The 12,382-nt window shown below is 38.2% G+C and overlaps 1 protein-coding gene across 22 annotated transcripts in view; it reads right to left on the reverse strand.

Annotated features, from left to right (window-relative positions):
• Nucleotides 1-12,382, reverse strand: part of LOC102219551 (poly [ADP-ribose] polymerase 4) — a 52,335-nt gene that overhangs the window by 37,242 nt on the left and 2,711 nt on the right. For all 22 annotated transcript variants that reach the window (XM_023336344.1, XM_023336343.1, XM_023336340.1 and 19 more), the window contains exons 5-23: nt 10,829-10,907; nt 10,653-10,757; nt 9,590-9,748; nt 8,649-8,786; nt 8,402-8,572; nt 5,928-6,079; nt 5,304-5,435; nt 4,925-5,023; nt 4,620-4,803; nt 4,380-4,521; nt 3,835-3,983; nt 3,627-3,758; nt 2,845-2,931; nt 2,612-2,776; nt 1,644-1,684; nt 1,418-1,499; nt 1,087-1,224; nt 791-980; nt 53-123 (exon numbers count right to left, since the gene is read on the reverse strand). In XM_023336344.1, the coding sequence (XP_023192112.1) occupies nt 53-123; nt 791-980; nt 1,087-1,224; nt 1,418-1,499; nt 1,644-1,684; nt 2,612-2,776; nt 2,845-2,931; nt 3,627-3,758; nt 3,835-3,983; nt 4,380-4,521; nt 4,620-4,803; nt 4,925-5,023; nt 5,304-5,435; nt 5,928-6,079; nt 8,402-8,572; nt 8,649-8,786; nt 9,590-9,748; nt 10,653-10,757; nt 10,829-10,907 (2,416 nt within the window). The remainder of the gene's footprint in view (nt 1-52; nt 124-790; nt 981-1,086; nt 1,225-1,417; nt 1,500-1,643; nt 1,685-2,611; nt 2,777-2,844; nt 2,932-3,626; nt 3,759-3,834; nt 3,984-4,379; nt 4,522-4,619; nt 4,804-4,924; nt 5,024-5,303; nt 5,436-5,927; nt 6,080-8,401; nt 8,573-8,648; nt 8,787-9,589; nt 9,749-10,652; nt 10,758-10,828; nt 10,908-12,382) is intronic.

Here is a 12,382-nt window from a genome sequence, read left to right on the forward strand (position 1 = left end):
AGTTTTTAGCATTTTCCCCAAATAAAAACATTGCTAATGAGTCTGAACTCACCTTGATGAACTTCTTGGCTTCAGCTTGAACCTCGTTGAGTTTCTGGGTCGTCAGGAAAGCTTCTGTGTGATCTGAAAACCAAAAACAAGACAAATCAAAGAACAAAGCCAGGCTGACGGAGACAAAATGGTGGATGCTCCTGAATATAGTAACCAAATAAAGCAACACAAGTTTTAAATCAAGAGGTGAAAAGTAAGACGCAGAAATTAACTGGAGGGAATTAAGATATTTCAGTACTATTATCAAATATAGTCTGTACTTTCCTACCGAGTCATTTTAGCAGCTTACAGGACAATTTCAAGGACCCAACAGGGTCCTTTTTGCAACTTTTAAATTATTTACAGGAAACTTTTAGAAAGTGCACTTTGTATGTTAAAGTTTACATGATATTCTCCCAGAGATTCTTGAAAAAAGTGACCCTTAACTTCACGGAAAGTAACCTCCAAATTCATGGAAAGTAACCTGCAAGTTCGAGAATAGAAATCTAGAAGTCTTAGGAAAGAAGTCTCAGGTGAAAGAGAGTAGCATGTAATTTCTTGGAAAGTGCCCTGCAAGTTCAAGAAAAGTAACTTGTATGATGGAAAGTAACTGGTGTGTTTCTGGAAATCAGAGTGCAAGTTCAAGAAAAATCTGTGAAACGTACAGCAGTTTGAGGATTTGATTTGGTTGTTTTAAATAATATCCAAAATAAAACAATGAGTTATTGTATTCTAATCAGTTCTCTGCTCTTATACCAACCTGTTCCAAACAAAACAATGTTGATTTTGACGTCGTTCTTCAGGTTCTTTAAAACCTGCAGGGCGATTTTCTGGGCCAGCTGGAACGATTCCTCCTTCATGGACTCAGACGTGTCCAGCAAAAGAACAACTTCACTGCCTTCAGAGCTGGAGTCAAACTCAAAGTTTGGGTAGAAAACCAGCATGCAGGCCTGCAGCAAAGTAGAGGGTTAATTCACTTAGTGTGGAGTGCCACAGGGTTCAGTACCGGGACTCTCTGAAAACAGATTGGTGTGGAAGAGGGAACGACAAACAGACCTGGCTGTTCTTGTCTGGGTGTTTCTCCACCCACATTCTGGGAAGATGAACCTCAGAGAGAGTGACAGACATCTGGAAACCATCTGACCCCATGACGTGACCCGGCAGAACACTGATCACTGCCTTACAGTCAGTCCTCTGGAAAACAAAATATAAACAAAATGAATTACCTAAAAATAAGAAACAGGTAAACAGTAAAGATTCACCTCCAAAAAACAAGTTTTAGATCCTAAACTATAAAAATACTAAACATGAACCCAGAAAAACAGATTAACTTGCAAATTATGTAACAATATGCAGATGATATGATTGTTTTTATTAAAAATGGCACCTTAATTTTGACTTGATGGGTGATGCAGGTCAGGCTAGAGATCTCAAAGGGCATCTCCACCGACATGTCCAACGTAAACTCTCTGAAGACCAAACAGAGCAACAGTCCATTTCTTCACATTTACTTAACCAAACAAAAAGGTTAAAGGTTAAATAATCCAAATCCAATAAGAAAACAGATCAGCGACATCATGAGTTTAAAAAAAACTAAATTCAATTATTCTCACCTCGCTGATTCGTTGGCCACACAAACCTTTTCCACAGAGACCTGGTGGGTCAGAGAGCACATAAAATGATCTCCGTTTAACAATATCAAGGTTTTAATGTAAAATTATTCCTAAATTGACTAAATAAAATGATAGTAATATCCATTCCTTTTTAGAAATAAATCACATTTACACTTAAAATTTTAAGACCCAGGAGAATAAAAAACAAATTGCAAGGCATTTTCATGTCATTTGCTTATTCTTTACTATTGTGTAACTGAATTTATGTCCTCAAGTTTCTCAAAACTTCAAGGAAAAAGAGTTGAGTTTCTGAGAAGAGATCAAATCTAGTCAAAACAATGTAGGTTAGTTCAAACCGCCCCACTGGAAATTGCTCAAAAAAGAAAACAGGAGGTGATTAGACTCTTTGTAACACAATGACGCATAAATCATGTTGCTGCCCTGGGATTTCTGTTTTACAGCGTACTACATAGTGAGACTTGACTAATCATTGACAACTTCACGTTCGACGGATATAGGTCTCGTGTGACGTCACACTTCCGGAACTTTGTAACTGGCAGCCATCTTGGTAGGTATCCGTAACTAACTGTCATGATAGTTGTTATAAAGTTGCTATGACAACAACAAAAAAGCCACAAGCTAAGAATTAGCTCTTGACTCGTTCCTATCTAACTTATAAACAATATAAGTACATTGCAACTATTACTCTATTTTTGAGTAATAGTTGCAATGTACTCTATTTTTCGCACTACGCTTGCCTACCAAGATGGCGGTTGAGGGGCAGGATCACTTCCAGTTCAGACATCTGGGAACTATGTATTCTAGATAAGTACAACAGCACATCATTCTATTAAGTTTTGTGCTTTGCTGCCACACAATGGCAACTATTTTGATAGAATTTTCCTCAAACTTTTCTAAAAGCCCATCAAATATTAGCCCCGCCTCTGAGTACAGGCCCCGCCCCTTACTTGTGTGGTCTGGTTGAGCGCAGCGCTTTCCTGCCATGGAGCCACGCTACCCGGCAGGGAGAACAGGATGCTCCCGTCTCTGACCACCAGCTCTGACACAAAGGTCACCTTAATGAGGACAGTGGCACCAGGCGGCAGGTTGCCCACGCTGATGGTGAACACATCCTGCAGAGAAGAACCAATCAGAAAGACTGGGATACGTTCCTGAAAACATCAGATGTTCCTGGACATACAGGAGCGTCCTGGTCCATGAGGTACGCTCCGTGGCCTTTGGCTATCGCCTGTTTGTACTCCTTACGAGCCGTCTCCTTCTCCTTCACCTGAAAACAGCAGCAGAACGGTCAAATTAAAAAGCAACCTGGGCTGCCATTGGACCTCCATTCTACACCACATGGATGCAGTAAGTGATACAAAAGAGGCCAAACCAAAGTGAGCAAGAACCAAATGCTGAGTTCATATACTCTAAAAGTTGCACATTATTTTTTGTAGGCAGACATTGGTGATTGGTTTCATAATATTATTTTCTTTAAAAAAAAAACTTTTTTTGAGAAGGAGTTTCAATTAGGACTTCTACTAACAAATATTTTTGTATTCTGACGATTAATTACATAAATTCTGCAAATTGTACAAAATATGAAATACATTAAAAATACAAAATAATTAAATTATTTTACTTTCTGTTCCAAAATGCAGTAACAGCATTATTTTAGTGAAGATTTGATCATTTGTAGCAAATAATGCATCTTGTTATCATATCTCCTACACCAACATCTTTTTAACAATATGGCCAGAAAAAGATTTAAAGAGGAGCAGCAAAACCAAATGAGATGGATTAGCTATGCATGTCAAAAAAACTTATGAAATAACTTGTAATAAAATGTTTTTCAGCCTAAAATGAATCAATTGATTAACATAAGACCAAATTGATCCATTGTCAGCGCTGTCCAGTTGCTTTCTAAATTAGGTTGCATTTTGTTTGGTGAAATATTTATCTAAATATTTCGCTTCAGATTACCTCTCCCACCACGTGCTTCCCATTGATGAAAGCTTCAAATCCGCACACGGCAGCTGAGTCGTCCAGCGGGAAGACGTACTTCGCCTCAATGGGCACTGAGCTCTGATTGGTGTATTTCTGGAAGATGATGACCTGACAGAGGAAAAAATCTGAATCAGAACCAGGATTGACGCGTCACCAAGCTGATCCAGGTGCTTCTCTTTCCGACCTGGGAGAGCAGATCCATCAGTTTGCACTTTACATGGACGGCCTGCAGGGGGAGCTGCTGGCCTGAACTGTCCAACAGTCCAGCTTTAACGTCCTCCAGAGGGTTCTTCACATTTTCTAGATCTTCTTCTACATGTTCTGAAGTGAGACCTGAGACAGAGTGGCTTGTCAGATGGGAATGTGTTTGAAAGCAGAAACCACACATAAGCTTTCTATTTTATTTTTATTAAAACTTAGTTGATGAAATCACTAGATTTAATTTTTAATTACATTATTTTTCCAGAAGCTGGATGGATTACTAATTATATCAGGTCAATGCTTGCTATTAACCCACAGCAGAAATACACTAAGGCGTCTTAATTACTAAATTCTTTATAGATACATGGTTACTGCAACATTCACTTAAATCAGGGGTGTCCAAAGTGCGGCGCAGGTGCCTTTTGTGGCTCTCTGAATGGTTTTGAGTGGCTCCTCTATCAAAATTCTTGTAGAGTAGCAACAAAAATATGCTATCATGGCGACATATTGCCAGTATCTGCAGCTCACCTGGGTTCTTGGCAGACTCAATGGGTTCTGCAGTCAGGTTGATGTCCGGACTGAAATTCTTCTGCTCGTCTCCTTCCTTTCTGAACTGAACTACATATTTTATCTTCACTTGGTCAATAGAGTAAACCACATACTCGTCATCCTGCAGCGCAGTCAGAAAACAGCAATCAGTTTCCTCAAGGTGCAGCACAGCTTTAACATGCTGAACATGCGATGGATATGCAGCTCTTCTGTTCCCACCTCAAAATCAGATGTAGTTTTGTTGGTTCGTCTGACTCCGTGAACGCTGTGATAGCCTTCAGGAGCCTCGGTCAGAGTCTGGTCTCTCTTATAGAGATCCTTACTAACTCCCAGAGCCACATCGCAGACCAGCAGGAGGCGCGATCCGTCTGTTTCACTGGGTTTGGCGTACTTCAGACTGGTGCTGAGAAAACAGAGAGAGCCTAGAGCACAGCAGGCTAACCAGAACATCTGAAACTGTTCTAACGTCGTTGTTTTCACACCAATAAACATGCAAGATGGATGAAGTTTGTTTACAAACCAACCTCAAAGCATCACCAAAGTAAATCCCGCTGCCAAGGTTTCCGACGTCCGTTCTCGTAATCCCATGATGCTCCACTCCCACATGGGGAAGCAGCAGACCTCTGAGGAACCAGATAGAGGGTCAAACTCGTGTTTTCACACATACATGAAACAAACGATGCCAAAGTTAACTGTACCATCGTTAACTAACTAAGCATAAGCGTTAGTTCTGTTAAAGCTCTAAACCAACAGTGCATTTAGTGGAAGCTAATGTTAAAGCGCTACACCAATCTCATATTTGGTGGAAACTAATGTCAAAACATAAACGTATGTTTATTTATTTTAAATAAATAAATAAAATAATATAGTTTAATATTTTTTTTAGCTCTGCCCACTGCTCACCTGGACATGATTCCTACAAAGTTGCTGGGGCTGGATGAATGGAGGAGGGGTTTAACGTTCCCGATCTCGCTCTGAAACGTTTGAAGCTCCACCGCTCTGTTGACCCGCATGATCTGCTGGATCTGCACCGACCTGAAGACACACAGAGATGTTTGTTGTCTTGTTTCCAAAAAGGTTTATGTTGAGGATCTGTACCTTTATTTATTATTAATTTGATAACTTGGCTGCAGGTTTGTGTATGTGTGTGTAAATAGGTATATATTATTTATGTATATATGCAGGTAGATGCGTATGTATATATGTGTGTGTATGTATTACTTTCATCTGGTTCAGGAAATATTATTACAACTATTATTATTATTATTGGGGTTTTTTTATGGAAAGGACACTGGAAAGAGAAAGACTATGTATGCTATGAATTAATGAATGGAAAAGGTGTATCATTACCTAAGTTAAACTTTATCATACTCCTTTTCAGACTCAGTCACTGAATAAGTGGAGTATTTACATGTACTTGAGTATGTAAATTTGATAGTAAGGTATTGTATTTACACTTAGAAATATGAAAGTTTTTATTATTATTATTATGTTTTCTTGTTGGAATATTTGTCTGAAATAAATTACCTGTCAGCCAGCAGGGCGGCGACGTTCTGAAACACTGAGCTGCTGCGGGGAATGGCTTCGATGTGGCAGCGAAGAGCGCGGTACTTCCCCACGGAGGACGGCTTCGGGTCGTTCAAGGTCATCTCGCTCACATTCAGAACATCCCGGATTAACTGCAGGAAAATCAATCAATCAAGTTAGCCAAGCATTGGGGCCTGCAGGGGGCGCTAGCTAGAAAGATGGAGGGAAGAGGAGAAAAACAATTTGCTACGATAAATATTAAATAAGTCACAGTAATAAATAAATAAATTAATTAATTGACTGACAAATTGAAATAAGCCCAATAATTTCTATTTGCATAAATTATTATTTTTCTCTCATTCAACCAAAATCTGGGTTACAAAAATGAGATTTTAGTTGTCTTAGGGCCTCCAGTCACTGCAAAATCTGTTGGACAGTTTATCGTCCAACAAGATTTGTTATCATGACAGGCTTGATATTAAATATTAATTATTTTCTTATAATAAAAAGAGGGGATTGTGGTAAACAATTTTATTTTTTACTCCACCATAGTTGCCCTTTGTCACTGATTCAGCATCTTTGAGTGCCTTGCAAAGCGCTTTAAAAATGGCTTTTTATCAGGTCATGTATGACACAGACATCATATTAATAATGTCACAGAATATTATCTGAAAATAAAACTGTCCACTACACAACTCATGGCCAACTGAAATCCAAGGACGTGAGGCAGCATTTAGATTAAACAAATGTAAAAGTTATTAAATAGAAAGAAAAATACTTTCTAATGTTGATGTGTCTTTACGTATTTTGTAGCAGAGGTGTGACCAAGTCACTGTGTTGCAAGTCTCAAGTAAGTCTCAAGTCTCTGTCCTCAAGTCCGAGTCAAGTCTCAAGTAAAGACAGGCAAAAGTCGAGTCAAGTCTCAAGTCAGGAACCTTTAATTTCAAGTCATTTCGAGTCGTTTTTATTTCTTTTTTTTTAATAATTTGCAATTATACATAAAATTCAAATATTAGACCATTTGTTCTTTTTAAAATATGTATTTGAGGTTCATTTGTGATCCTCTTACTCATCTGGTATTCTTCAAATCTGTCAGAAGTAAACAGATGTCAGAAAATAAATTACAGCCTTTCATGAATTACATTTGACTTCAGTTTACTCCTTCTATTCATAAATAAACATCAACACTACAACAATCATAGTTTTCAAAAAATGAAATAAGTATAAATGAAGTTATCACAAGTAAACTCAGGAAGGTCTGGTGCATTTATTTTTCTGCTTTTATTTCTAAGTATGTTAGTTTCAGTCCTCCGTAAATATGGGACAGATATTCTAAACACAAAATTTATTTGGGACAGTCACTGTATTTGGTCTTTTTTTTTTTTCCCAGCAAAGCTATACTACTTGGAAATGGGTTCTGTGCGACATGTGACAGTCACGCCGGTCAGTGCATTAAGTCAAAAACAGTTGACTTAATGCACTGACTGCAGTAAACAATATATTGTCAATATAATTTCCCAACGTAGATGTCTTCAAATACACCAACCATCCTTAGATGATACTAGACCCGGCTCATCATCATGATGGGACAGAGAGACTCTGTTCCCTGTGTTCAGGTCCAGAATCTGCTTTCTGTTCCGGAGCCCCGCTCACTATCCACCGGCTTCCTGAGCTAACACGGTGCACATTATTTGTGGAGGCATTTGAAGGACCGGATTTATGGTAAATCATCACCAATTTAACCCGGAGTACACATGCTAACACGAAGTTAGCTAACGTCAACTATCTTACAGCAAAAGAAAAGCGTCACCTACCGATCTTTGTGAAGCTTCAAATGCCGGACAAAGTTGGACGTCGTGGCATCTCCATCCGATATTCTCTTCTTGCATGTTTTACAAGTTGCAGTTCGTTTTTTAGTCGAAAGTTCATAACCTACGTAGCCAAAAGAAATTACTCGCGGAAGCATATTCGAGCGGTTATTTCGTATTTCGTTCCCTGAGCTCTGTAGCTTTGCCGCGTTTTTTTAAACGTCCAAATCCTGTTAATTTGATTGGTTGTGCTGCAGCTACGTACACATACATACATAAGGAGAGAGGAAAACCATAGTGACGGTCTGCGCATATTGATACGGAATGAGGGACATTAATTAATGACGCCACTTTATAAATAATGTGTTTTAAATTTTAAGACTTTGAGTAAAAAATATCAAGTCTTTTCAAGTAAACAGCTTCAAGTCGAGTCAAGTCCCAAGTCAATGGCATGAAAGTCAAAGTCAAGTCTGAGTCTTTGAGCATTTTTTCAAGTCAAGTCTCAAGTCGTGATTTTAACGACTCGAGTCTGACTCGAGTCCAAGTCATGTGACTCGAGTCCCCACCTCTGTTTTGTAGCATATTCAGCCAAAAGCTAATGCTAATCAAAGTGTTTGGGAATCTCTGGTGTAAAAATCCCCCCATAAAGCTGTGCGTTAGCGGTACCTGACAGAGATCCAGCTTCTGAGACAGAAACCTGGCTGTAGGTGACTGAGGTCTGGGCTCCCGGTGAGGCAGCAGGGTGAAAACCTCGTCCAGGAGGGACGACGCCTCTTCCTCGTTTCCCTCCTTCAGTTTCCTCTGAGCCTGAAGCAGAAGGCCTTCAGCTCTGCTCACCTGAAACAGCAACAGCTTCATCAGGACGGAGCCTCGGATCTGACCCTGATTTGCCTGCAGATCAGTGCAAACCCACATCGTTCAGGCTGAGTCTGGAGATGGGGACTCTGAGGATGTTTCCAAGGCAACCGAGAGCTTCGGTCCACAGCAGCTCCACAAACGCCGCTACGTCTGGGGACAACTCATCGGAGTTCAGTTTCTCCTCCAGCAGCAGCTGAAGGTCATTCAGAGAGAAGATCAGAAACATCAAGGTCAGCAGGTGATTAAAGGTGACCTATTATGCTTCCTGGAACAGGTTAGGATTATACAAAACATGTGCATTACACCTTAATGCGCAAAATCGTTCTGTGAAAATGAGATTTTAGTTGTCTTAGGGCCTCCTGTCACTTTAAATCCAAAATATCTGCTGCTGACCACATCCCCCAACTCAACATTTACACTCAAACAGGAAATTGGCTGCAAACAGATGCACAATTATTCAACCATACATCTTTGAAAAGCAGAAGTGGAGCCTCCTGCACAACCAACAGGAATGCGGCAATAGTTTCTGGTCAACAGCAAATTCTTGTCTTTTTCATCAGCCATTGTACAGAACACACAGCAATGAAACCAGCTGACCAAATGTGCTGGAGGTTCTCTTGGGTTGCTAGGTGGCAGGAGGAACTCTGATGGGGTTGCTAGGTAATGAGCAGCACCTGCTGATTTGTGACTATATAGTCAGAAGCTTTTTGAAATGCCTCATTTTCAAGACACCAAAAAACATTAACTCATTGCCAAAAAACTGATTTTTGTAACACTTAGAAGCAGTTTAGACCCAAGTGCAAGAGCAAAAATTTGCAAAATGTGATTTGCACAATGTTGTACATTTAGGCTAATACTGCCGATATGGCTGATAACCGATTTAAATTATGTGTCATGGTTGTTTGAAAAAGCAGGGAGAGGAGGAACTGAATGTTGTTCACCCAGGGCTAGGACTGCCCCTGCACAATGCCACATGTGGTGCAGCGTGTATCAGACCTGCTGCAGGGGGGCAGAGCCCAGGTGTGGCGCCTCAGCAGGTAAGCTGCTCATCCTCTGCAGCTCAGAGCGATCCAGTTCTTCACTCAGCGCCTTGTAAACGTCCAGAGCTTCTTCTGAAGTGGACAGGAACACCAGCCGATCCATCACAGCTGTCTTCTGTTGGAAAAACCATTTAAGACTGTTTTGTTCCAAAATGATTTTAAGGAAAATCCAGGAGACAAAAAGCAGAAACATTTAAGAAATAAGTCAGGAACTTCTGATCTGATTCAGCTTTTGCTAAAAAACTGTTTCAAAGACACCAAATATTTGGATCACTATGCATCTGTTGTACTGGAACACTGAAATGAGGAGAAAAATTTATCATTTTACTACATATGCAGGATTAAAACAGCCATTACCTTATCCAAATGTCAAATTTCTTTGTTTTAAAATCCTATTGGAAATATTAATTTTGCACACATGAGCCCTGACAGTATGATGGAGAATTAGGATCCTGAGAACAAATAAAACAATACGATAGAGAATAAAGCCATAGAATAACAAGAATAAAGTCAAAATAATAAGAAAATAGAGTGATACAAGAAGAAAGTCAAAATAGTTCAAGAATAATTCATAGTAATACCAGAATAAAGTCATATTTTTAGAATAAAGTTGTAGTATTACAAGAATAAAGTCATAGTATTATCACTGTGTGGTGGTAATTTTATGACTTTATTCTTTTATTTTTATTTATTCTTTACTTTCTTAGCACGGCCCAAATCCTCCGTCATACTGACTGAGCAGAGCTTGTATGACGTCTTAATGGTTTCATACATAAACATAATATAATGTATAATCTTTAAATATGTCTTGTTTCATACATAAACATAATATAATGTATAATCTTTAAATATGTCTTGTTTCATACATAAACATAATATAATGTATAATCTTTAAATACGCCTTAATGGTTTCATACATAAACATAATATAATGTAAAATCTTTAAATATGTCTTAATGGTTTCATACATAACCATAATATAATGTATAATCTTTAAATACGTATTAATGGTTTTATACCTTCGACACCACGTCGTCCTTCAGGTATCTGGCCACACGATAGCGCCGTCCCTGCTCACCTTTGGCGCTCTGCAGCTCCAACACGCAAAACCTGCTGCCGTTCTCCTGCAGACAAACCTCCATCAGTACGAATCCCAGCTTCAAAACAGAAATGGAGGATAAAACTTCTCCCTCACCTGTCCGAAAACGGAGTACTTCGCCACCTGGAAATCATCGGGGAATGCTGGGAGAGCAGAATCCGACTCTTTGTAGATTCTGGGTAAAATAATGAGTTGAGGGTTAAATGACAGTTTTAATTTCATGCTAATTATTTACTAGAAACTCTGGGTGACCAATTCCAGCCTCAATATCGGTAGTTTGATCTGCAGTATCTAATAAGTTAACAAGAGAGCTCACCGTCGCCCTGTGTGGAGGAAACCACCGCAGAAGACAGGATCAACGTTAGCTCCGCCCACTAGCTAACGACGGCTAACGCTCGTTAAATTAGAGATATTTCAGACCAAACTAGAGATATAGAAGTCATTTTCCTCACCTAGAGTTTGTGGTAAATAAACTAAAACAATTTAATTATACTATTGAAGTTATTTTTTGCACTTTCCGGCGAAAATGTTGACTTTAGAATCATAGCTAACTCTGAATAATTTCTATTTTCTTGCTGTTTCAAGCAGCCAATCAGACTTCAGGGTTTCTATTTAAATCGCTTCACTTATATTATATTTATATTTCATATTTATTCATTTCATTCAATACAAATAAAAAAAATTTAATACAAAGAAAAAAATAAAATAATTTAAAAAAGTGAAATGAAAGGTAGCAGAAAGAAGAAAATAATCTTATAATATCTGCCCCTCTTTCTCAACTATGGATCAAAACAACAAAAACCAAACAAACAAACAAAAAAAAAAAACTAAAATTTTTTTGATTTGTCTTATGTGACAAAAAAAGAAAACAAAGGAAGAACAAAGAAACAAGGTCAATCATCAATCTCAACTGAGCAATACTATACTTTGACTTTATACTATTTCATACTTCTTCAAAAAAACAATCTTTAACATTCTTTTAAACATGTGTAATGATTTAGCATTTTTAACATCGTTTTGCAGGTCGTTCCACAGTTTGACTCCTTGTATCGAAGTACATCGTTCTTTCAAACAAGTTCTTAATTTAGGTTTCTTAAAAATCTGTGTCCCCTTAGGTTATAACCACTCTCTCTCTTTTCAACATTTTTTTGGATGTTTAAGGGTAATGTTTTTAGGTGTGCCTTATACATAACCAACAAAATATTATAATCAACTAAATCATTGAATTTCAAAAACCTCAAATTACAAAATAATATATTTGTTGGATATTTACCATGTTTTCGAGCAATAACTCTTATTGCCCTTTTTTGCAAAACAAAAACAGATTTTATACTAGTATAACATGCCTTTCCCCATACCTCAACACAATAAACCAAGTGTGGAACAATTAGTGCATTATACAACATAAATAGTGCATGATCATTCAGAAAATCCCGTACTTTATAAAGCACTGCAATTGATTTTGCTAATTTTGTTCTTAAATAATTCAAATGGGATTTCCATGATAATTTCTCGTCAATTATCACACCCAAAAATTTCACCTCACTAACTCTACAAATCTCTACACCATCAACTTTAAATGGAGTATTTACAGTTCTTTGTCTCCTTGTAAATAACATATAATTTGTTTTGTCCAAATTTAAAGATAAT

This window comes from Xiphophorus maculatus, chromosome 7, assembly GCF_002775205.1.
Source record: "Xiphophorus maculatus strain JP 163 A chromosome 7, X_maculatus-5.0-male, whole genome shotgun sequence".
Taxonomy (NCBI): Eukaryota; Metazoa; Chordata; class Actinopteri; order Cyprinodontiformes; family Poeciliidae; genus Xiphophorus; species Xiphophorus maculatus.